The sequence below is a fragment of the Triturus cristatus genome, chromosome 10 (genome assembly GCF_964204655.1).
Source record: "Triturus cristatus chromosome 10, aTriCri1.1, whole genome shotgun sequence".
In the NCBI taxonomy this organism is placed as follows: Eukaryota; Metazoa; Chordata; class Amphibia; order Caudata; family Salamandridae; genus Triturus; species Triturus cristatus.
Window position 1 is genome coordinate 633,189,005 of NC_140593.1, and position 27,044 is coordinate 633,216,048.

A 27,044-nucleotide genomic window follows, 5' to 3' on the forward strand; every position below is an offset into this window, starting at 1 on the left:
TGTCCAGACTGGATAATTGCAACTCACTCTACTTGTATTCAAACAATAATGTGCGGCACAAACTCCATCAAGTGCAAAATAACCTTGTAAGACTGGTTCTGGACATTCCCAAGAGACCTTCTGCGGTGAAGGGATTGAAAACCCTACACTGGCTCACCATGAACAGACGCATCAGTTTCAAATCATTATGTATGGTCCATAAGGCGCTCCATCTACCCTACCCTATGAGATTGAAAGGAGTGTTCACCTGGTACTCTCCTGGCACATCCCTTTGGTCATCCTTTAGTCTATATCTTCATGTACCCAGAAAAGTAAGGAAGAAATGGGGCGACAGAGCCTTTTCTACGGCTGCCAGTAAACTCTGGAATACTCTGCCGATAAACATCAAAGCCATCTCTCAGTATCTCCCTTTTAGAAAGGCCCTTAAAACCTGGCTATTCTGCCTATAGACGTTTTCATACTCCCTCTCGCAGACTTTCTTCTTACTGGAAGTTCAGTCTATAGCGCCTTGACGCCCTTGGGTAACTGCTGCGCTTTACAAACCCAAAAATCAAATCAGTCCTGGGAAGAGGGAGGGGCGCTGGGAGGCGGTAGGCAGGGCTAGGAAGGAAAACTGGTTGCAGGCGAAAGCAACAAATGAGGAAATAAATGGGGATAAATCAGTGAAAAATGACAGAAAAGCAGGAAAAAGCATTCCGAAAAATTAGGTAGGAAGGCAAAAGCAGTAAAAAACAAGTGAAAAGCAGGAGTAAGTACTCAGAAAAATGGCGAAACAAAGGAGAAAGCAGTAAGAAAATGAGGCAACAGCAGGAGAAAGCACTCCGAAAAGGGGGGGGGGGGGGGGGGGAGAAGGAGAAAGCAGTGAAAAACAAGGGAAAAGCAGAAGAAACCACTCAAAAAATACAGGGAGGAAGAAAAGCGGGGCAGCAGCACAGGAGAGCTGAGCCTGGGGACCTAACTTATTGCAACAGTGACAAGGATTCAATCTCTTCAAAGTTGCCACATAAATCTCAGTACTCAAATTAATTGGAACACCAAGACCTCTACACAGTTGAGGGGAGCCATTTCCATCTGCAGTCATTGGAGTTCCCTACTGATGCACTCCTTGCATAGAATCAACATTCCCTACAAAAGGTTGACCCAGACTTCCTCAATAAAGCTCAATCAAGCTTTATTCAATTACTTGTTTAGGATAATCATAAAAGCACAATAAAATTTCAACACGATTGTCTATCAATAAAAATTATTAAAATACAGTTGTGGCATGGTTACACACAAACAAAAAATAAAAAGCAATCGGCTAATCATACATAGGAATGCACTCACATCATAATAGAATGTCTACATTTAAAAACATTTCTTAAAAAGGCGGTAACGGAGGCAGTAACAAGTTCATTTTCTAAGGATTTTAAAACCAGAAATGCAGGTCGTCATTGTCTCAACCCGAGTGATCTTAATACCGGGAGAATCCACCTCCTTCTCTGGACAGAGTAAAATTTGCAAAAGAATAGTACATGCAGGGTCGACTGTGCAGATATGTCATCGCACGGACATTTATTCAGCAATCTCGACCAATCATTTAGTTCCAGAAAACTTATTGATCTATGTAAGATGCCCAGTCTGAAATGCATTAACAAGAATATTTCGTAATCGCCTGTAATCATCTTTATATATGACTGTATTTTAAATGTAGTCATGGTAAGGTTGTGCGCTTGGACAGACGATTTTGTCATTTCATCAGTAGTTCTAATTTCGTCCAATAAGCGCAAACAACTACCTTTAAGATCCTTCCTAGTCACAGTGCACATGGTATTGGGGTCTGTTAGAAATGGGGATCTCTAGTTGGCAGCGGCTGGCGCCAATGTCCAAATAGGGATCCTTCTTCCGAAGTCAGAGTAAGGGGCTACACCCTTTGATAACCCCTGCTCAACCCTGTGGTAACGTAGCACGAGCAGACAGGCCTATCTCAGAGGCAGTGTGTGAAGCATTTACGACCATACACAATAACGCAGTGAAGAACACAACAAAGGGACACCACACAAGTAGCTATAGGAAAATAAGTATCTTTATATAGGTTTAACACAAGGCTCAAAAGCGATCAAGAAACCACAATGCACATAATTACATATTCACTTCAAAAGCAATAGAGGCACTCAAAAAGCGCGTGGAACGAACTGAGTCCACGCGACCCGGTGATGCACAATGTACCTGAGATTTAAAGGGGCACGGCACGCAGCCTCACATGGAAGCCAAGGTGATGACAGGCGGACTCGCAGCGGCCACAGCTCCCCGCTGTAGCGGTTTGCGGCGTGCACTCACGATAATCCTGGGACGGGGCTTAAAAGCAGCACCCAGCGGCACCCGCAGGTGATAACAAGATCCTCGAAGTGGTGACTACTGCGGGCACTCAGCGGCACAGCTCCTCAGCTGCAGCGGCCCGTGATAGCGATGATTCTTGTAGGACGGCAAATGCGGGCACTTTGCGGCACAGCTCCTCAGCTGCAGCGGTCAACAATTGCGATAGCGATGATTCTCGTAGGACGGCAACTGCAGGCACTCAGCAGCACAGCTCCTCAGCTGCAGCGACCCACAATAGCGATGATTCTCATAGGAAGGCCAATGCGGGCACTCAGCGGCGCAGCTCCTCAGCTGCAGCGGCCCACAATAGTGATAGCGATGATTCCCGTAGACGGCCAAGGCGGGCTCTCAGCAGCACAGCTCCTCAGCTGCAGCGGCCCACAATAGTGATAGCGATGATTCTCGTAGGACGGCCAAAGTGGGCTCTCACCGGCAACAGCTCCTCAGCTGCGGCGGCCCAAAATAGCGATCACGATGACTTTGGTAATACAGGCAAATGCAGGCTCTCAGCGACAACAACTCTTCAGCTGCGGCGGCCCACAATAGCGATGAGATTACTTTGGTAACACAGGCAAATGCGGGCTCTCAGCGGCAACAGCTCCTCAGAAGCGGCGGCCCAGAATAGCGATAATTTTCATCCCGCATTCCACGCAGTAGACCCACAGGCTCTGGAATTCTCGACAGAAGCCTCAGCTGCGAGTAGAATCCCCCTCAATAGGAATTCAGAAGGCTGATGGGTGAAGTCTAATGTCCCTGAGACTTCAGCAGGAGGCAAGCTCAAATTAGGCCCTTGGGTAGTTGCTTCAGCAAGAGTGACAGAAGTTTCAAAGTCCTTTCCCTATAGTTACACGGGCAGAGGTTTGTCTTGACATCCAAAAGAAACACACACTGTAGAGGTTTTTGCACTGACCTTTATACCCCAAAATTCTTTGTTCTAAAAAAGTCACAAATCACTGAACCCATCCAGAACCAGTTTGGTGTCGTCCTGGAGCACTTTATTTACGAGGCTACATCCTGCCTTTCAGGGAGAGTGGTCTGCTATCAGACGCACAGTGGGAGGTGGAGCCATCATTCACCTTGCCAGGCATAGCCCTGCTCCGATCAAAGGGTCACCCCTCCCCATACTCCAACTGCAGATCTCTCTATTCAATCCAGGTCGGTCTCAGCCTTCCCTGACCCTCTAAAACCAGACAGCCAATACACATAACAGCAGAGCACACCGGAAGTCTAAGGTAAGAATATACCTACTTCCCAAAATTGGTAGTTTTAAACACCAAATATAGAAATAATCGTCACTAAAAGATGCACTTTAATATTTGGAGCTCAGGCATACTAAATTCGACTTTCCTATCATGTTCCTTGGGTCAATTAGGATTATACCAATTCATACAGTTAATTTACAATAGGGAGCATTCGCGCTGTGGCACTAAATGGCAGTGGCACAGTGCCCAGAGCATCTAACACCGGTAAACACAGAGGAGACAAAAGCGAAAAATGGAAGGGTGGCCCATGCCAATTGTGCAAGGTCTAACAGGGTCGTTATAATATTCTGGGTGGCCCAAGTTCAATAAGAACATTTTTACATACTCTAGCAACCTAATATGCAATGCCCCGTCTAGCCCTTGACTATCCTTCAAAATATGGCGGTTAAGAGCTGTCTTGTCAGTGGTCCAAATCCTGTGCCACAAGAGAACTGGTTGGATTTTTAAAATATACGTTCGATATGGCATGACCAGTTCCATGTGGCAAATATAAGTAGAGGTACTCTCTGGGCCAGCTAACAGAAACCTGAAAAGCATTTTCTCAGCAATCTGTAGGGAATTCACATCAGCATACCCCCAAATACCTGCGCCATAGGAGGCAATTGCTACACATTTGGCCTTGTATATTTGTAGCAGTTCAATCGGAGGCCGTCTACCCAGTTTTTTTACTAAAATTTGATAAAGCAGTCAGTGCCTTAACGAACAGCAACCTCCTGGCCTTGACTGCCTGGGTCCAGGAACCCATTCAGTCGATCAAGATCCCAAGATAGGAAAACGTTTTTGAACATTCGATCTGATTTGCGTCAATTAAGAAAGCTCTACTTTTATTACTACCTGTCCCACACTTCATTACAAATGTCTTTGATGTATTGATGGTAAGACCCAATTTAGACATAAAATTAGCAAAACTACAGACTACCCTTTGGAGGCCCAACGGAGTGCATGTCATAAGAGCCGCATCATCCGCATATATAAGTGCGGGTACGGGACGTTTATCTACTAGCGGTAAGTCCTGGCACTCATGAGCCAATACGTTTCCTAGATCGTTTATATAGAACGTAAAAAGGAAAGGTGCCAGTACGCAACCTTGTCGCACTCCTCTCATTACTCTAAAATATTTTGTGCAATCCCCCCCAATCCCATAACGGACGCTGGCCTTTGCCCCTGAGTATAGCTGCCTCAAGAAGGCTATTAATAAAACGTCCACCCCCATCCCCTCTAAAATCTTCCACATCTTATCGTGAATAACACAGTCAAAGGCCGCAGTTAAGTCAACGAATGCCAGGAATAGCCTGCCCCTTTTTGCCTTAGCATATTTACCTATCAGGATATTTAAATTAAGGCACTGTTCCACTGTTCCCATGCCCTGGCGAAATTCATATTGTACATCACTAATGATCGAGTGATCCTCCGTGTCCTGCAGTCTGGTCAACAGAACTCGCCCTATGACTTTAACCGTTGCATCTAGCAGTGAGATTGGCCTGTAGCATGCTGGATTTTTCCTGTCCCCTTTTTTAAAGATGGGCACCAATGTCGATTCAAACCAAGATGGTAGGAAACTGATCGTACAACATGCGTTGATTACTTGCGTCAGATGCGGGCCCCAAATAGAGATATTAGATTTGAATAGGTCCACAGGGATACCATCAGGCCCAGGGGCCTTGCTGCCCATGCTTGAAGTAATAGCCTGATTAACCTCGCTAAGGTCAAAATGTAAGTCAATCGGTAGGATTGTTGGCAGTTGTTCAGGCTCGTTAACTGTGGGCATTTCTCCTTGGACCTCGGGCATAGGTTTATGGTACAGCTTTGAGTAATGGTCTACCCAATCTGCCTCACTTATAGCTATCTCTACTGTTACCATATCCTTTTCAACAAGGAAGGGCGCATTAACTGCTTTCCAAAAAGCAGAAGAATCTCTAATTTCCGATGCTGCATGTAAAGCACGCCAGGCAACTTCTTTCAATGCTTTCCTCCTTTCTTTTAATACACTCTTATAACTCCTTTCTTGCCTCTTTAATGTCATCCTTATTTTTGACTACATTATGTAAGGTGTGTTTAAGCTTCGAATGGGCCTTATTACATTTAGAATCAAACCAACCACGTTTTTGGGTGGCTTTTTTATCAGTTTTCACAAACAAGGCATTTCTAATATAGTCAAATATAATGGCAAAACCTTCTATAATATCTTTGTGAGAGGTCATTTCATTCAGGCGGGCTAAGATTTACACAACCTGTCTCATAAATTCATCTGGATTCACCTTAGCCCAACGAAGAGCATACCCATTTTGTCTACTCAGAGTTATATTATCAACAATGTGCGTTGGGTTTTCTCTCATAGTTCCCTTATGACTGGAAACCAACACACCCACACTTAGGGCGAAATTATTTCTCAGAGAGATCTCATGGGTATAAAAGTCCTTAACTCTGGAAAAATGTCTGCATGATGTTAAAATGAAATCAATGGTTGAAAATGCACCCCGACCATTAAAAGTGGGGCTAAAGGAGACCGGCGGGGAACATAGCTTATTGGCAAATCCTAGATCAGCTAAAACTTTGTTTCATTTAGAAGATCTCCATAAGCTGTATGTGGGAAGTGAGAAAAGCTAGTATCTTTATCATACAAGATACCACAGACCCCCCTTTCCACATGCTGGCATAGAGCGGAGTTAAAATCCACCCCCCACCAAATAGTAAATAGATCTTTAGTTGTGGAGACCTGTACATTTTGTAAATCACCACTTAATGACTTCAATATCCCCTCAATGAAGTCAGGTGGAACATTATTGTAAAATTTCACTAAAACAATATAAAGAGATTTATCAACATCAAGGACAATGATTTGAAAATACTGATCAGCAGCATTCAATACGGTTTTTCTTATATTAAGATGACTTGAAAAATATGTACGTAAACCCCGCTTAGATCTTCCATGAGATGAAGTAACGGCTGGTATATGAAAAGTTTTGAATCCGTTGATGTGAATTGGCTCTTCCACTCAGGTTTCCTGAAGGCTGACACTATCAAATTTCCTCACAAAGTCAATCCATAGCTGGTTGGTTACCTTAGTTTTTAAACCTGCTACATTCCAAAACATAATCTGGTACATATCCATTCTCTTATTTACTTCACTTATCGCAAACTTAGCTTCAGCAGCAGGTACTATAGAGGCGTCACATGAGGTGGGGGATGGCATAGAAGCAGTGTGTATAATGGATGGTGTGAGATTAGCCTTATCCCCCTCAGTTGCTACTGAAGTAAAGTGGGGCTCATAAGCCCCACAAATCTTTAATGGTGATTTCGCTGGGGGGAGTCGATCCCTATTTAAAACATTTAATGTTTCACATTAGTGTATTTCCCAAAACATTTCTGGTAGGAAAATCCACGACTTGCCCCAAATCTCATGCGATCTAGTGGCTTCTGAGAGTAGTCAGTCCACTTCCTCAAGATTAGGGAGTATGTCAAATCGATTAAGGACAGGTATATTAAACCAGGGCCTGCCAATCACTTTTTGGGGCTCATTGGTTGCATTAATACGGTTGTTGTGGGTAGGTTGGAATAAGTATCCCAAAGGGACTAAGTTAATGCTTTGTACTGAGATATTGTAATTTCCTGCCCTACTTAATATCATTTGTGTGAGCTGTGGGGTCTTAAAAGTCAGCATCACACAATTGCCAAACAAGTTCTTACACCCTCTCCCAATCCAGCCCACTCTCCTGGCCATTTTGAAATCAGCAAAGAGCCTCTCAGTTAGGCCCGTTTTAGAGCCCAACCAAAATAGAGACTTATTTCTTAATGTGTCCCAAGACTCAGCTCCCCAGTAGGTAATCTTGGGACATTTGCTAACACAACCGTTTACGGGGTCACGGCTGGGGGTAAATCCAAATATGTAATTGAAGACTCTAACTCTTGATTATTCATGGGTATAAATATATTAGGACTATTAGCACCTGAGGTGTGTGTGAGTCCACCTGGGGCTAAGGAAGGTACAGGGTGAAGAGTCGATGGTCTAATAATCGAGGTGTGTTGATCCCTATTATGAACAGCCACTGCCGGATTCATTTGAATAGCAGGAGCAAGCTCTCCGGTTTGAATATGTAACAGCGTCTTGCCCCCTGGGTAGTCCAGGCCGCTATTACGATTATTAGCTAATTCTGAAATGCTTGGCCGGCATTTTTCTAGGCATTTAGTCACTTCCATTTCATCTATTCTACTAGTTAGGCTAGTTAGTGTTTCTCTAAGGTAGATGTCTAATGCATCTAGTTTAGTTTTTAACTGTTCGATGTCAGTCTGCATACATTAATTGGCACAGAATATATTTTTTTCCTTGTTGCCCAACTTACGTGTGGGCAAAGTCTTATCCTTTTTTTGCACCTTTTTACGTAGTTTGAGAGGTGTCATCAAGGACTCAGACCTAGGTTCCCCTGTGGTGCTGGGAAGAATATCAGGATTTCTTGAGCGCTTTGTCGGTGGTTGAGTATCACTCTCCTGATCACTTGCTGAAATATGGTCAGATGTATTCAGGACACAACCGTTTGTACATATCCCGCTCCTAGGCGCCTCTCTGGAAGGGGCGGGTGTCCCTTGTTCAGCCTCGTCTAGTAGGGAACCCTCGACCGGGCCGTTTTTTTCCTGGGTTCATGGCGGCCTCCACAGATATGATTTGCTGTTCGATAGCACCTATTGTCCCTGTTAAATAGTTTATTAAAGTCAAACAACCTCCCCCTCCCGATTTTGTTTGCATTTTTCTATGAGCTCTAGGACTTTTTCTCTTCCCCATGTTACAAAAATTATATTATGTAGACACAACCAGCAATTAAAGCCTTGGCTATTTAGGGCGTTTAGTCAAAAATCTTTCTATTCACAATACTTAACAATACGTCGCTAAGTCCCTTTAGTTCTTAAAGTTGAAAATAATAATCCCCCTTGGGCTATCTATATATGCCACAGAATGTCAACAGTTTGAATTTTAACCCAGGCTCACCAGAGCGTATACATGTAGAAGGTAAGTAGAATAGGCTCCACTCGGGTAGGATGTAACTGTCTCTAATGCACAACAGCTCCTAGTGAAAATCAAAAGCCCGTGGCCTTGCCCGGCCTCTTCCGGCCTATGATGGGCTAAGACGGTCTAAGATGGGCCCACCTTGGCCCGGTCACGCTCCCGCACGCGTCCGGCGTTGCGGGACCGGCTCTGAGTTTAAATATCCTTTGCCTCCAGGGACCGGGATGAAACTGCTGCGTGCAGGGCAGGCTCAGGGTCCGTGACAATGTGCAAGTGCGGTTCATTGCAGAGCAGTCTCCCGCATTGCGGGACCGGCTCGGAGTTTTAATATCCTCTGCCTCCAGGAACCGGGAAGAAAGTGCTGCATGCAGGGCAGGCTCAGGGTACGTGACAAAGTGTGTCTAGTTGCAGAGCGGTCTTCCCTTTCAAAAAGGTCATTAACTGTTGATACTTCTTCATCAGTAGTGGTGATGAAACATGTGATACCAGATTACTCTGAGGTTCCTTCACCGTCTACTCTATAGCTACTTTACATTCTGCCCACAAATCATTTTGTGCCACAATGTCCAAGAAGGTATTCAAATTAAAACACAAAACCTGTGAAATCTTCACAAATTGCTCAACCTGCATATATAATTTCACTGGCTTTTCTCTCAATTTTGGGAAACCATTAGTAAATGATGCAAGATCACTCCTACTCCAAGGCACATGGACCTCAACCTGCCACTTCTCTCAATGGAAAATTTGAAGCGCCATCTCCATCTATTTAAGACGGAGGTGGCTCTCCCTGGTTTTTTTTTCTTTTTTTTCTTCTTTGTCCATCTGCCTTCCCACTTATCTAACTCACTCCACTTTCCGATGATATTAATTAATTTTTAATCTGCAATTTAATTCCTGTTTTTCTCATGCTAGTTATGCCATTTTTATCAAAGCATACACAACAACTCTTCTGCTGGGGAGGGGATGTATCTAGGTGTAGATGATCGATTTAGGATTAGTCATATTGATTATGCACTGGACCTGTTGAACGAAGGTTCCATTATTCATATGCCTGTAAATGTGGCCTTGCATGTCGATCCGATGGTGGAATTGCTAGAGACTATATTGTAAGGTTTATAGGGGGAGCGATTAATCAGAGAGCCTGTCAACGGGGTTCAGTGGGCATGGCTCTACTAGGGCAACTGTCCAATTGGATGTTTTTAGGAAGGGTTAATTACCGATTGTCACGTGTTTGTATGATCTTGAATGTTAATAAACATATTTACAAAAAAAAACTCTTCTGCTGGGATTTTGACCGACTCATATTTCTGAGCTTATTCAGACAGCTTTTCATGGGCCTGCACTGCATATTTGGTAACCTCTTTGAACATGACTACAAGTTCGCTCTCTTAGTAAGCATTTAATCAAGAAAGATCAAGGTTTCCTTGTATCAGCACATTCAGTTATTCAGTTCTACCTTTAGTTTAACAACATCAAATGCACTTTCCCTCACTGGGCACTGAAATATTTCTCTACCTAATCCTGAACCTTCACTTTCTGTTGGGGACCCTTTTAAGAACATAATAAAATCATCAAGTTCTCGGGAGTTAATACCATTCTGTACTACCGGGGTATTAAGCACTCTCCAATCGTGAGTCTCCTGAGGCGGAAGCCGGGAGTGAACCTGTCTTTTTAAAAACTTTGCTGTGTGATACTTTGCTCATTTTAATCACTCACCCCTTGCACTTAAACAGCGGATCTAGCGCTGCAACGAACCATCCATTTCGCCATCACTGAGGGCGAGGCGCCACGGCGGACACGCCCACCTCAGCCGGCCACGCCCCCTTACTCGTCCTTATAAGTGCGCGCAGCTGGAAAGCGCGTCACTTTAAATCGTGAGTCTCCTGAGGCGGAAGCCGGGAGTGAACCTGTCTTTTTAAAAACTTTGCTGTGTGATACTTTGCTCATTTTAATCACTCACCCCTTGCACTTAAACAGCGGATCTAGCGCTGCAACGAACCATCCATTTCGCCATCACTGAGGGCGAGGCGCCACGGCGGACACGCCCACCTCAGCCGGCCACGCCCCCTTACTCGTCCTTATAAGTGCGCGCAGCTGGAAAGCGCGTCACTTTAAATCGTGAGTCTCCTGAGGCGGAAGCCGGGAGTGAACCTGTCTTTTTAAAAACTTTGCTGTGTGATACTTTGCTCATTTTAATCACTCACCCCTTGCACTTAAACAGCGGATCTAGCGCTGCAACGAACAATCCATTTCGCCATCACTGAGGGTGAGGCGCCACGGCGGACACGCCCACCTCAGCCGGCCACGCCCCCTTACTCGTCCTTATAAGTGCGCGCAGCTGGAAAGCGCGTCACTTTAAATCGTGAGTCTCCTGAGGCGGAAGCCGGGAGTGAACCTGTCTTTTTAAAAACTTTGCTGTGTGATACTTTGCTCATTTTAATCACTCACCCCTTGCACTTAAACAGCGGATCTAGCGCTGCAACGAACCATCCATTTCGCCATCACTGAGGGCGAGGCGCCACGGCGGACACGCCCACCTCAGCTGGCCACACCCCCATGACGCCCATTTCCACAGACATAAATTATGTGTCTCGCTAGGAAGCGCAGCGGACGGGCGCAGCGGGCGCGCCGTCAGCGCGCCGAAGGCGCGCCAAAGGCAAGCCCGTCTAGGCCCGTCCGGGCCTGGACCGGGCCCAGGGCCAGACCCCCTGCTTTTTCCACTGACTCTGTCCGTACGTGTTGGACCAACACCCAACTACACCTACTAAACCCCCGCTCTTGCTCGACTATCACTTGCTGCATCCCAAACCACCTTGAGTCTGCTCATTTCCTTTGCCCGCAATGCAACTTCACTCTCCCGCCCTACCAACCTTGTCTCCCTTCTCGTCCCCCATCACAGCCACCCTCCTCTAATCTTCGGACCCTGAAAGCTGGCTTGATTAATTGCCGCTCTCTCCCCCGTCATGCCAATGACATCTGGATGTCTATCTCCTCAGACGAATGGGATATTTTATTCCTCACCGAGTCCTGGATCACTGACTCCTCCTCTCCGGATCTCTATCTGGCCATTCCCCCAGGATATGATATAAAATGCTTGAACCGGGCTGGTGGTAAATCTGGAGGCGGTCTAGCCGTCATCCTCAAATCCTATCTCCAGTTGACCTTTACCAAACTTACTAATATTGGTATAATTGAAGCCATGTACTTCTCTATATCGGACTCCGCGGCAGTTATCCTGGCTGGCACATTAGTTTACAACCCCCCCACCGCCATCTCCCCTTCTCTCATTGCCCTCTTCCACCAATTGGCTGATTTATCCCTCAAACACCAATATTTCTTAGTCCTTGGTGATTTTAACCTCCACGTAGACAACCCTCTCTGCGTGAAGGCAAACAATCTGTTGGAAACTATGGAAAGCCTAAATCTCAAACAATTAGTCGTAGGTCCCACTCATGTGGCTGGTCACACCTTGGACCTCATATTCGCCAATTTCTCGAATATTACTGTCCACCCACCCCTCCCTCTCACCTGGACTGACCATTACCTCATCCCCTTCTCTCTTGCTCTCGGACGAAAAACTGCCCCCCTGGCCCCTAGGAAGGAGTTGGGAAGAAAGTGGCACAAGGTTACATGTGCCACCTTGGACCCGGTGTTCCACTTTCAGACGGAGTACCTCTCCTCTGACATAGATGAAAATGTCTCTAGGCTGAATGCTGCTGTCGTCATTGCGATTGACTCCATTGCTCCTCAGAAAATCATCACCTCCGCCAGATCGCGACCCTCCGCTCCCTGGTTTTCTACCCCCCTCCGTGAGGAGAAAAGCAGATGTAAAGCTCTCGAACGCAAGTGGAGACTAAACTACGACTCTGAAGCCAAACTTTTATACAGATCTGCCCTGAAAAAATTCCTCAAACTAAAAAAAATCGCTATGAAAGATCACTTTTCCTCTCAAATTACCAAGGCCAAAAACTCATCTAAAACCCTTTTTAACATTGTTAAAGACTTTATTAATCCTCCGGCCAGGGCTCCTCAGAACACCGCGAGTCAGGCTCTATGCGAGGGACTTTCAGACTACTTCCTCGAAAAGATAAATAAACTTTGTGTCTCCTTTCCCATAGGGCCAGCCCCCCTGCCTTCCCCCACTAGTCCCCTAGACTCTCCGTCCTTTCTCTCTTTTAATAAACTCAACCGGGATGATGCTATTAGGTTACTCACCCATTGCAAATCCGGCGCCCCCTCCGATCCTGTCCCTGCGAAACTCATGGGAGAACTGGCGCCTTCGCTGGCCTGCTCCTTCCTTTCCATCTGGAATGCCTCCCTCCACCATGGCTTCTTCCCTACCACCTGGAAGGAGGCCTTGGTGATTCCCATCCTAAAAAAAGCGGATGCAGATCCCACTGTTTTTGCTAACTATCGCCCCATCTCCCTTCTCCCTAAACCCGCCAAAGTCCTGGAAAAAGCCGTGCAGCTGCAACTCACGGAATATTTGGAAAACCACTCTCTACTGCACGAATCACAATCCGGATTCAGAGCTGGATTCAGCACTGAGACGGCATTGTTGGAAGTATCCGAAACCATTCGGGAATGCGTGGACAGGGGCGAGGAGGCCATGCTGGTCCTCCTCGACCTGTCCGCAGCTTTCGATACGGTCTCCCACCCCATCCTCCTTGACCGACTTAAACAGATAGGCATTGGCGGCACTGCCTTCAGCTGGATCGAGTCCTTCCTCTCGACAAGAAGTCAGAGGGTTTTGCTGCGGCCCTTCAAGTCAGAGAAAAAACCCCTGTCATGCGGGGTGCCACAAGGTTCCGCCCTCAGCCCCCTGTTCTTCAACGTCTATCTTGCCCCACTGGCCGACGTTGTGGAGTCCTACGGAGTCAGGGTGGTCTCTTATGCTGACGACACTCAGCTGGTGTTTTCCTTCAGGGACCACTCGGACTCCGCATTCGCCAACTTCTGCCAGTGCCTCAACAACATCAGTGTCTGGATGACCGCTAACCACCTCAGACTGAATGCTGACAAAACGGAGGTTATGTTTTTCAATCAGAAAGCTTCCATCCCCTCTTCTTGGTGGTGGCCTACGGCGCTTGATCCCGCCCCCTCTCCCGTTCACTCGGCTCGGAATCTGGGTTTCCAGTTTGATGACTCCCTTTCATGCAAAACTCAGGTTAATAAAGTGACCTCTGCCTGTTTCATGAAGTTGCGCATGATCAGAAAAATTCTTCCCTATCTCCCCCTGGATTCCCGCCGTACAGTTACCCAAGCCCTCATCACGTCCCACCTGGACTATGCTAACAGCCTCTATGCTGGTGCCCCCCAGTATCTGGTAGGCCGGCTGCAGATTGTCCAGAATGCTGCGGCCAGACTGATTGGTAATATCCCCTACCGCCAATCTGTTTCTGCGTATCGTAAGGAACTCCACAGGCTCCCAGTGGCTAGACGCATCCAGTTCAAGGTCCTTACCCTCACTTATCGAGCCGTCAACGACCGCGGACCCAACTACCTGAAAAAACGTATCTCGATATCCCGCTCCACCAGATCCTTGAGATCCAATGACCTCCGCCTCCTGATCTCGCCCCGTTTTAGATTATCTAGAATGGGTGGCAGAGGGTTCAGTGTCATTGCTGCTAAACTGTGGAACTCTTTACCAATCGAGTTGAGATTCTGTCCCTCCGAACCCATCTTCCGAGCCAAACTAAAAACCTGGCTCTTCTCCGAACTCTGAGTCACTCTACTGTTTCTCCTTGCTCTATGCTCCCTCTTCTCCCTTGGAGGCTCAGGTTTTTAGCGCCGGGACACCCCTTCGGGGGTAGCTGTGCGCTCTATAAACTACATAAAATAAAAAATAAATAAATAAAAATAAATTCTGTGAGAATACTATGGTTAACACTCAGGGTGAATTCCAAATAGACATGGCAGAATTTGGCGATCTTTGAGTGGACCCGCCTATAGAAGCAAATCCTGTCTGATTAATAGTTGATGTTGCACCAACAATACAAGGGGTATTTGATTGAGTTAGAACAACAGAAGTTCCTCCCAATCCTGGAACCACAGGAGCCCTAGCTGATATATCTACTCCAGTAGGGACTGTCAACGTATAGGTCATGTTTCCTGTCAATTCTGATTTATACAAAAGAACTACAGGATCAATAGTGACCGGAAGAGTAACGGCATCTGGGACACCTGGGGCATCTGGGTGGAAGCTATTCCATAGCTTCCACCGATAACTACACCATTTGTTCCTTCAGGTTGGACCACATTATAAAGAGGTGGATGTTTAGAAAACAACAGATCTAGGAAATCATCGCTAAAGCACAAGTTACTACTTGTGTAACGATATATCTGTAAGAGGCATTAGTTAGTGACAGATTCCTTACCTTAGAATATCCCCAGGCATCAGACTGGATCCGGAAAGTTTTGCTTAGCAGTACCCCTGCGCGTCAGTAGGTGGCGTCGTGCGGCTTCGTGTCCGTCACTGGCGTCGTAAGTGCCGAGATGACGCCACCGCGAGTACTTAGGCGCCACCTATGCACACTGACGTCAGCTCTGTACACGACTTTCCGCGCCAGGAACGCAGAGCCATGCAAGATACTGACCATTGGTGCAGAAAACTAGGGCCCTAAGAGGGATGACCTTAACCCTAGTAACCAGTTCGCAGAACGGGGAGGATGGGTGGGGCGGTAAGGAATCTATCACTAACTAATGTCTCTTACAGATATATCGTCAAACAAGTAGTAACTTGTGCATCTGAAAGAGACACGTTAGTGATAGATTCCTTACCTTAGAATAGATACCCCAGCAATACCAACCCCGGTGGTGGGTCTGCCAACAAGATTACACCAGAAAGTCATGGAGCACGGAACGGCCAAAGAAGCCGTCTCTCCGGACTTGACTGGCAAGGCAGTAGTGCTTGATAAACGTGTGCAGCGAGGCCCACGTAGCTGCCTGACAAATGTCCTGCAAGAGGACGCCACATCCCAAGGCAGTAGTGGCTGCAGTTGCCCTGGTAGAAAGGGCACGCAGCCCCACAGGAGGCTCCTTCTTAGCCAAGGAGTAACATGCTTTGATGCACAGAACGACCCACCGACAGATGGTCCGTTTGTGCACCGCCCGACCTTTCTTGGTGCCCACGTAGCCAACAAAAAGCTGGTCATCCACCCTGAACTGCTGTGTACGCTTTAGATAGAATGCAAGTGCACGTTTTGGGTCCAGATGGTGGAGCCTCTCTTCCTCCCTCGAAGGATGCGGAGGCGGAAAGAAGGTAGGCAAAGTGATGGTCTGCTCGATGTGGAAGGGCGTAACCACCTTTGGCAAACAAGAAGGACGGGTCCTTAACACCACCTTGTCCGGATGAATAGAAAGGAAAGGAGGTTTGGAAGAAAGAGCCTGGAGCTCACTCACTCTTCAGGCAGAGGTGAGAGCGACCAGGAAAGCCGTCTTAAGAGTAAGAAGAAGCAAAGGACAGATATAAAGGGGCTCGAAAGGAGCGCACATCACATAGATCAAAACGAGATTCAAGTCACATTGAGGCATGATGAACTGCACGGGAGGAAACGTGTGCGTAATGCCTTTAAGAAAATGGTTAACAACCGGGGACTTAAAAAGAGAAGGCTGATCTGGAAGCCTCAAAAAGGCGGAGATGGTCGAAAGAAAACCTTTGATAGTGCCCAGAGCAGAGCCCTGCTGGGCCAAAGAAAGAAGGAACAGAAGAACTTCAGAGAGAGGGGCAGAAAGGGGATCCACAGCCTTTGCTGTGCACCATGCCACAAACTTGTTCCACCTGCAGGCGTATACCGTTTTAGTGGAGGGACACCTGGCTGCCAGAATGACATCACAGACCTCGCGAGGAAGATCGAAGGCTGTCAACTGTCGCCGCTCAATCTCCACGCATGGAGGTGGAGGCTGGACAGGTTCGGATGGAGGACCGTCCCCTGCAGCTGCGACAGAAGATCCTCCCGAAAAGGCAGACAGATCGGGAGATCGATCGCCATGCTGAGTAGCTCGGGATACCAGTATCTTCGTGCCCAATCCGGAGGCACAAGGATGACTTGGGCCTGGTCGCGCCGGATCTTCTTCAGCACTCTGGGCAGAAGAGGTATAGGCGGAAAGCCGTACAACAGACCGCAACTCCACTCGCGACAAAAAGCGTCGACGAGCGACTGCCGCCTTGGAAATTCCAACGCGCAGAACTGATAACATTGTGCGTTCTCTTTGGTGGCAAATAGATCTAACCAAGGCTCTCCCCACTGCTGAAAGAGACCTTGCACCACGCCTGACTGCAGACGCCATATTCGTGATCCATCAAGCACCGGTGGCAGAGTTCGTCCACCCTGGCGTTCAGAAAACCTTCCAGGTGTTGAACCACCAAGGTAATGCCTTGATGTTCCAGCCACGTCCAGAGGAGCAGAGCCTCCTGACATAGGGCCCAGGACCCCACCCCGCCCTGTTTGTTGCAATACCACATGGCGGTGGTGTTGTCCGTGAACACCTGCACCACACGTCCCCGGACAGAGAGAAGGAATGCTTTCAGTGCAAGCTGGATCGCTCAAGCTCCAGAAGGTTGATATGGAGCCAGGACTCCGCCGGAGACCAGAGTCCTCTGATCTCCACTTCTCCCAAGTAGCCTACCCATCCCAGGAGGGATGCATCCGTCACCACTGTGTGCTCTGGTTGGGGAAGGGAGAGGAATCTGCCACTGACCCAATCGTGATTCGTGAGCCACCACTGCAACTGCTGTGCAGTGCCTTCTGAGATCTGGACATGATCGGACAGGTGGACCTGATGTTGCGCCCACTGGAACTTCAGGTCCCACTGCAGGGTCCGCATATGCCATCTGGCATGTGTCACCAGCAGGATGCAGGAGGCCATCAGGCCCAGAAGCCGGAGGGTCATCCTGACTGAAACCCGGGACAGAGGCTGAAAGATCGGAATCATAGCCTGAATATCCCGGACTCGCTGCTCGGGAGGATAAACTCGAAACAGCGTAGAATCCAGAACCGCTCCAATGAAGGGGAGCTTCTGAGAGGGACTCAGGTACGACTTCAGCACGTTGATGGAGTACCCCAGCAAATACAGGAGGTCGGCCGTAGTCTGAAGGTGGGTGACGACTGTCTGGGGCGAGCCCACCTTCAACAACCTGTTGTCGAGGTAGGGGAAGACTGACACACCCGACCTGCGCAGATGAGCTGCAACCACCGCCATCACTTTCGTGAACACCCGAGGGGCACTGGTAAGGCCGAAGGGGAGTACGGCAAACTGAAAATGCTCCTGGCCTACCGCAGGTAACGCCGGTGGGCCGGCAGGATGGGAATGTGAAAATATGCGTCCTGCAAGTCCAACGCTACCATCTAGTCTTGTGGGTCGAGGGCAGCTAAAACCTGAGCCAGAGTCAGCATCTTGAACTTCTCCTTCCGGAAGAAGCGATTGACGTCCCGGAGGTCCAAGATAGGACGCAGACCCCCTTTGTCCTTCTTGGGGACCAGAAAGTAATGGGAATAACAACCACTCCCTACTTCCGGGCCAGGAACGCACTCGATGGCCCCCTTGGCCACGAGGGCCGTGACTTCCTGTCGGAGAAGAGCCAAGTGATCCCCCGACATGCGATGGCACCGAGGTGGCATGGTAGGAGGAGGGAACTGAAAGGGAGTAACCGTGGCAGATTATCTGCAGCACCCATTTGTCTGATGTAATCGCGCACCAGTGAGGGAGGTGGTGGCAGATCCTGCCACCCATCGGCGTGGGGTGCTCCCTGAAGCTGAGATTAGGAAGGTTTGGAGGCGGAAGCAGCGGGGGTGGAAGTGAACTGACCCACATGCTGGTTCCCCGACCCGCCCCTGCGGAAACCACGATCCCGGCCGCGCTGGGGCTTGTTCTGCACAGGCTTAGGGGACGGGACGCTTGACTGCCTCTACCTTGTCCACGAAAGGAACGAAAACAAAGAGAGGCCGAGCCCTTAGTAGAAAGGCCCAAGGACTTAGCCGTAGCCAGCGACTCCTTAAAGCTCTCAAGGGCACGGTCAGCCTTGTCGCCAAACAGGTGGGTGCCATCAAAGGGCATGTCCATGAGCGAGCTCTGGACATCGGGCGAGAAACCAGTGGAACGCAACCAGGCGTGACATCACAACGCCACAGTTGTAGAAATCGCCCTGCCCAATGAGTCAGCGGTGTCCAACCCACACCGCATGGCGAACTTAGCCGCATCCTTACCCTCAGCAATTGCCTGAGAAAGGACAGCCTGCACCTCCTCAGGACACTGAGGCAACACTTGAGCAACAGCATCCCACACCACGTGGGAGTAGATGCCCAACAAGCAGGCGGTGTTCACCGACCGCAGCCCTAAGCTGACCGAAGAGAACAACCGCTTCCCAAACTGGTCCAGCCGTTTAGACTCCTTATCTGGCTGGGCTATAGGAAAAGAACTCTGTGACGTCGAGGCCTGAATAACCAGGTTCTCAGGCATAGTGTGAGTAGTCAAAAAGGCGGGGTCACCGTGCGCCGGTCGGTGGCGCCTGGTGACGTATTAATCCACCAGGGCCCCAGTGGCCGGGTTCGACCAAGGGCCCAAGAGGACATCGGTAAGGGCATCATTGAAGGGAGGCAACGGATCCGACGAAGTACACGCCGTCTGGAGCACCTGGGTGAGGAGGTTGGTCTTGAGGGCCACTGTGAGGAGGTCAAGATTGAGGACCTCAGCCGCCCGATGGAGGACCATCGTGTAGGAGGCACCTTCCACCATCGTAGGCGGGGGGGAAGGGGGTGGAGGCGAACCCCGGGTCAGAGGAGACATCGAGGCTGCCTGCTCTCTCCAAGTTGTCCACCCAATCCGGCTCGGAGTCACATTGCCGGGACCCTTCCCAGTCATCGGCTGCCTCTGGCGTAGAGGGAGCCGGTCGCGGCGGCAAAGACGGAGAAGGGACGAACAGTGTCGGGAACGGCACCGAATGCGGATCCCAGGCCGGAACAAAATGGTCCTGGAACTGGGGCAAGGGAGGAATAAATGGCACCCAGTGTGGTGCCGAGGGTGAAGCCAAGGGTGGTGCCGGCAACACCGCACCTCGTGGCACCGGGGCCGGAGCGACTGGCGCAGGATCCTGTGGCGCCGGTGGCGCAGCCGCTGGGCCAACAGGATCTGGACACAGGACCGCAGGGCCAGAAAGCGCGCCGGCGGGACCCCGAGGCCTAAAAAGGCGGTCCATAGTAGCAAGGAATTCTTGCACCTGTTCGGGAGTCGCCGACGGACCTGGGTATGGTGGGTAGGCCGCGGGACTCCCTGGCTCCAGAGGAGCCGCCGGGACGAAGCCCCTGTTCCTGCGTCCTCCTCCGGGGGGGACGTCGGAGAGCGAACACGCTTATTCAACTTCTTTTTATGGCATCGCTTACCGGAATCCTTAGGCGAAGACTTGGAGCCTGAGGAGCGGCGGCGAGCAGTCCCGGGAACAGTCTCTGGACCCGGAACGACGGCGTGACTAATGCCGCACCTCCAGCAACTTCCTACGCCGGTCCCTCAAGGCCTTGGGGGCCATGACTCGAGTCGTGGGCAGTCTCCAGGCAGTAGAGGCAAACATTGTGGGGTACGCCACCGACATATTCCGGCGACAGGCCCCACAGGACTTAAAGCCGGGCATCCCTACGTGCACCAGGAGAAAAGAGAGGAGACAAAATTCTCAAAATAGTAGTCAAAAAGAGATTAATCTACGTGATCAATCCGGATCTGCGCTTGCTGGCGCAGAAAAAGAAAAAACAGACGTCAGCACGCATAGGTGGTGCCTAAGTACTCTCCGTGGCGTCATCTCGACGCTTACGACGCCAGTGACGGACGCGGAGCCGCACGACGCCACCTACTGACACACAGGGGTACTGCTAAGCGAAACTTTCTGGATCCAGTCTGATGCCTGGGGATATTCTAAGGTAAGGAATCTATCAATAACGTGTCTCTTTCAGATATAACCATCACTATATTTACCTGTGTTCTCTGTGTTTCCTGTCTTATCTCGTTCTTAACTAGTCAATGCAGGGTATAGTCTAGTTCCCTCTGTTATATCAATTCTCCATCGCTGTTGTTCTGCATCCCAACTAGCATAGGCACAGTTACGGACTGCCTTTCTGACTTTTCCCTCATATTTTCCTTTTGCCCAACATGAGCTGCACACTCCCAAGAATTAAGTGCCTCATACTGTGCGGGCATAGAGGGAGGCTTCATTTCGTACTATATAATTCTCTAATTTTCAATGACTCTCAAATTCAAACATCAATGCACCTTTTTTATCCATAACCTTATGCTATTGACTGAACCAAATACATGTGTGAAGGATCATATTTATGGCTATATAATGACCTGACTTCGGGCAGTGCCTCTTCTCCCTCTCGAACAGGTCTGTACCCCTCTAAGTTTAAGGGAATCTGCTCTAAGTTCTAACAGTGAACACTAAATAAACCATACAAACCTCAGCAACAATTGTATCTCTTCCCAAACTACCCTGAACCAATTGTTTCTTTTTTTGTGTTGCGCAATTGCAACATTACCAGACTTTCCCTTCCCACACAATTTGGAAAGTTACTGCAACCTTGAACATCCCTCCATTCCTGATATACGATGAATAAGAGGCTTCATCTGCTCATTAGGTTTTCACGTTTCTTGCAAAAGTTTCTCTTCTCAGGCTTCACTCTCAAGAAACTAGTACAGACAACAATACTCTTTTCTCTAGCTAAAGAAACCTTGAGAATGCACCAGCAAATGCAAGAACACGCTAACCAAGCAATGCACATTTCAAACCACAAGGCCTTTAGTCAGGCTAACTTTAACTAAACATTTGACTGTGCACTTTAAATATATGGTTATACTTGTGCACATACAACTAAAGCACAAATGCAAACGTGAGTAAAAGCATACATGATTAAACTTTCAAATATGACTTTCAGACCATATGCAACTGTAACTTAAAGTGTAAATACAAACGTGAATACAGACTACATGTCTTCATGTTAAACTGAACATTAGTGCACACGTTTATAAATCTCTAGTTTCTACTGTAAATACATTTCATTAATTAGTTTAAATATGCACACAAGTTATTTTTAAGACACACAGTATATATAATGTCAAAATATAAATGCGCATTGACCATTGATGACGTGCAAGGAATGGAGTCTAACCTGCACTCCTCGAGGTCCATCCTAAGGGAGCAGACAACCCTGGAAAATGTTAACAGGACAATGTGGTTTTCCTCTACTAGGATGTATGTATATGAAGATAGAGTAAGAGGCAGGAAAGAGGTCGCAGAGTTGCTATTATGAAGTGTATCTAAACAGTAAACTGATATATTGGTTACAAGTAAAAGCTCATTATTAAAACTGTAACCCAAATCAAAATCAATGGTACAAACAACAGTATAATTTTCTTTGAAACATAAGGTGGTGACCCTTGAACATTTGTCAATAGGGCTACTTCCCTCTGGGGGCTGCCAGGGGCACGGAATAATTTGCTTTTGGCTAATAGTACTATGATATAGCGGATACCTTTGGAAATCTTTGGGTAGGAGATCCCCTATTGATGAAAATAAAATTTAAGGATTTTAAGGATAGCACTCCCAAAATCATAATAAAGGTCACCAAAAGCCAAGAAATGGTATTGCAAGTATCACAGGAGGAGGTAAATACTTTGAGCTGCTATCAGTGTTCCTCGGACAGCATCTGGATCAGATTATAGGATCTTCATCTCTCATATCTGGGGTCGTTTTCAATGGAAATGTTTACTTGTATACCTCTGGTTAGTGACGTCACTATTTAGTGAAGTCCTCTGTCTGATGCATGCCTTGTATTCCCTGTTAGCTTGGATTGTTTTAAAGATCCCTTGTATTCCCAGTGAGCTTGGATTGTTTTATGGATCCCTTGTATTCCCTGTGAGCTTGGATTGTTTTATGGATCCCTTGTATTCCCTGTGAGCTTGGATTGTTTTATGGGTCTGCCACACCCATAACATGGTATTTTATAGGTCAAGGCTGGCTGCAGATGTGCGGTGAGGTACATTTGCATCCACTGCTGATTCACCAGGTGAGTCCTGAAAGTTGTTCAGTTCTCCAGTCCAGCCATCCAAAATTATCAATATACATACAGGAATCTAACAGTCCATATTTAATGTCCCACTGACACATTCGAAACTGTAACAGAAAGTTCTTGCATTTCATCTTAGTGTCAGATGAATAATCTGCTGAAAAAAGACTGAGGTTAGGTCAGTCAGTTTTGAGTCTATATTGGCTAGGGTAGTGCCAATGACCAAGATCAATTTTTAAAAGGCATCCACAGCTGGTCATCTTGTTCGTGTCACTTATCTGGGTCAATTTGGTGCATGGTATTACCTCCGAGAACAAAATCTGGTGGGCAGCTTGTTTCATCGACATCAAGTGCCCTTGACAACCTGGGCAGTGTCTTCTTTGCAAAAATAGTCCTAGATCAAAATGCGAACTGTCCTCTTGCGGTGCTGGGGGATTTCAGCAGCTTCCTGAATGATATAATCGTCCTGTAGGAACAAACAGTTGCACTAACACAAACTGCCATCAATTCTGGTCAGAACTAGCCTGTGGTGCTATCAAAAATTGGGGCCCAGGCAGAGTCTCAAACACAACCTGACTAAGTATATGCTTAATTTCATCAATTGTGTATAGTCTGAGATTTCAGAAAATTCTAATCTGGCCAGGATTAAGCAGAAACAGTGTCCCTCTACCAACTAACAAAGCAATATTTACCAAAAACTTGTTTGGCACTGTCCTTCCCTCCCAAAATCCACGCAGGCCTGCAGGCCATCTCCTCTCACCTGAAATAGCTATTTGTGTTGTGCCCTGGTGCACCCCGTATGCCTCAATTACAAGCCTGCCAGTGAGTCCTAACTCAGGCAGCACTGTATGGACTCAAGTGAAACACCATCAAAGAGTCGCAGAGAGGGTCCAGGGGTAAGGTGTCCATTTCCAGCTAATGCGAGCAACCAGGACTCCAGGGCTGAGATGAGACGTAGGGGTGGGGCTTCTTACGTGGCTTCACGCGGTCCCAGGGGCGTCTCCTCATGTCCATCAAATTCTCTCGCATTTTTTGTGTCACTGATCCCGCCTCTCCTCGTTGATTCTTTACTGCAGCAATCAGGCTAACCACTGTGGCGTCTAACTGAGCTTCAGCAGGGGTGTTCATCTTGGGCGCATCCTAGCTTTGCCTCCAGTAGGGTTGATTTTAATACCAGAACACTTATTTCAGAATTTAACCCCATTTTTCAACCATAATTCCTGGCTTTGATGATGAAACATTGCTTGGACATTATACTGACTGAAAATAATAAATACGCTAACGGACCTTAAGGTACTACTCAACAAAACCCTCCAAGGGTAAACCTTGATATTAAAACATGACCACTGCACTCTGCAAGCTTAAGTCTACAGAGAAGTTACTTGGCAATTCAATGAGCTTTCAGTAGTACATGGTTAATATGTTTCTGAAGACAGCAGCAATACGTTTCACAAGGATTGCATCAATGCCCTGAAACCTCAAAGGCGCAGGAGAAGTGCCTGTCATACACAGTATGAGAGTAAATATGGTAAATATTAGTGGCCTACATTTTTTAGTGATTCAGAATTCAAGTAACAAATACAATGGAAAAGAATAAAGAAGTCCCTGCAATATGATTCTGAATAGAAAACTAAAAGGCAAAATGTTTACTTATGTAGAAACGTTCGTAGAAATGATTTATTGAATGCATCTTAAAATGTACCAACCTTTTAAACAGCTCTTGTAATGTGTCTGGAACCTCAATTTGAAGATTTCCGATAGTTGAGCTCAACTTTTCCTTCAGCTTTTCAACAAATTCTCTAAACTCTTCTGCACAGACCTTTAAAGAAAATAAATAATAGAAAACTAGGTTTGAAAAACTGATGAACAAATAGCACTATCTGATAGCGCCCGAGACCAATGGGTACTACTCAATCGCTTTTTAGAGGAATTAAAGAACAAGTTACTTACCATCGGTAATGATATATCTGTAAGAAACATTAGCAGTGATTGATTCTTTACCTTAGAAGTAACCCCAGGCGTCAGACTGGATCTGGAAAGTTTTTGTCAGCAGTACCCCTGCGTGTCGGTAGGTGGTGTCGTGCGGCTGAGCGTCCATCGCTGGTGTCGTGATCGCCGAGTTGACGTCGGGGCGCAACTTAGACGCCGCCCACGTGTGCTGATGTCAGTTCTGTACATGACTTTCCACGCCAGGAAAGCAGAGCCATGCAAGATACTGACCATTGTGCATTGAAACTAGGGCCCTGAAAGGGATGACCTTAACCCTAGAAATCAGTTCGCAGAATGGGGAGGATGGGTGGGGTAGTAAGGAATATATCACTACTAATGTTTCTTACAGATATATTGTTACCGAAGGTAAGAAACTTGTTCATCTGAAAGAAACACTTAGTGATAGATTCCTTACCTTAGAATAAATACACCAGCAATACCAACCCCGGTGGTAGGTCTGCGAACCAAGATCACACCAGAAAGTCCCAGAGAACAGAACGGCCGAAGAAGTCGTCTCTCCGGACTTGGCTGTCCAGGGAATAATGCTTAGTAAACGTGTGCAGTGAGGCACACGTGGCTGCCTAACAGATGTCTTCCAGGGAGACAACACGTCCCAATGGAGTAGTGGCTGCAGTTGCTCTAGTGGAATGAGCACGCAGCCCCACCCTAGTTTTTTTTTTTTTAGCCAAAGAGTAACAGACTTTAATACACAAGACAACCCAGCGGGAGATAGTCCTCGTGTGTACCGCCCGACCTTTCTTGGTGCCAACGTAGCCAACAAAGAGTTGTTCATCCACCCGGAACTGTTGTGTGCGGTTGAGATAAAAGGAGAGCGCACATTTTGGGTCCAGACGCTGGAGCCTCTCTTCCTCTCTGGAAGGATGCAGAGGCGGAAAGAAGGTGGGCAAGGTAATGGACTGCCCAATGTGAAAGGCCGTATCAACTTTTAACAAAAAGGAAGAACAGGGCCTGAGCACAACCTTGTCCGGATGAACTGACAGAAAAGGAGGCTTACAAGAAAGAGCCTGGAGCTCACTCACTCGCCTAGCGGAGGTGATGCCAACCAGGAAGACAGTCTTCAAGGTCAAGAGACGAAGAGGACAGTTGTGAAGGGGCTCGAAAGGAGCACACATAAGACGAGTAAGAACCAGATTCAAGTCCCACTGTGGCATCACAAACAGAATAGGAGGGAAAAGGTGTGTAATGCCTTTGAGAAATCTATTTACAACCGGGGCCTTGAAATGAGAGGGCTGATCAGGGAGCCTGAGAAAGGCTGAAATGGCAGAAAGATAACCTTTGATAGTGCCTAGAGCAGAGCCCTGCCGGGCCAAAGAAAGAAGGAATAAAAGGACCTCAGAAAGAGGGGCAGAAAGGGGATCCACAGCCTTTGCTGCGCACCATGCCACACATTTGTTCCACCTGCAGGTGTATACCACCTTAGTGGAGGGACGCCTGGCTGCCAGAATGACATCACAAACTTCAGGAGGCAATTTGAAAGGAATCAACTGTCGCTGTTCAATCTCCACACAAATTTGTGGAGGCTGGACAGGTTCGGGTGGAGGACCGTACCCTGATGCTGCGACAGAAGATCCTCCCGAAGAGGCAGTCGGATTGGGGGATCGATGCTCATACCGAGTAGATCGGGATACCATACTCCTCGAGCCCAGTCCTGAGCCACAAGGATGACTTGGACCCAGTTGCGCCTGATCTTCTTCAGCAATCTGGGCAGAAGTGGTATAGTCGGAAAGGTGTACAACAGACCGCAACTCCACTCGCAACAAAAAGCGTCGCCGAGTGCCGCCTTGGAAATTCCAACGCTCAAAACTGGTGACATTGCGCGTTCTCTTCTGTGGCGAAGAGATTTAACCAAGGCTCTCCCCACTGCTGAAATAGACCTTGCGCCACCTCCGAGTGAAGATGCCATTCGTGATCCATCATGCACCTGCGGCTGAGTTTGTCCGCCCTGGCGTTTAGAGAACCTGCCAGGTGTTGAACCACCAGGAAAATGCCCTGATGTTCCACCCATGTCCAGAGGCGCAGAGCCTCCTGACAGACGGTCCACGACCCCACCCGCCTTGCTTGTGGCAGTACCACATGGTGGTGGTGTTGTCTGTGAACAGCTGCACTACTCTCCCCTTGACAGAGGGAAGGAATGCCTTCAGTGCAAGTCGGATCGACCGAAGCTCCAGAAGGTTGATATGGAGCTTGGACTCCGCCAGAGACCAGAGGCCACTCATCTCCGCCTCTCCCATGTGGATGCCCCATCCCAGGAGGGACGCATCTGTCACCACTGTAAACTTTGGCTGGGAAAGGGAGAGGGATCTGCCGCCGACACAATCCCGGTTCGTGAGCCACAACTGCAACTGCAGTGCTCTCCAAGATCTGGAC

At 47.9% G+C, this 27,044-nt stretch overlaps 1 protein-coding gene across 2 annotated transcripts in view; it reads right to left on the reverse strand.

Moving 5' to 3' along the window:
- GTF3C1 (general transcription factor IIIC subunit 1) overlaps positions 1-27,044 on the reverse strand; it is a 1,956,011-nt gene that overhangs the window by 666,530 nt on the left and 1,262,437 nt on the right. For both annotated transcript variants that reach the window (XM_085632176.1, XM_085632175.1), the window contains exon 27: positions 24,374-24,486. In XM_085632176.1, coding sequence (XP_085488302.1) covers positions 24,374-24,486 — 113 coding nt within the window. The remainder of the gene's footprint in view (positions 1-24,373; positions 24,487-27,044) is intronic.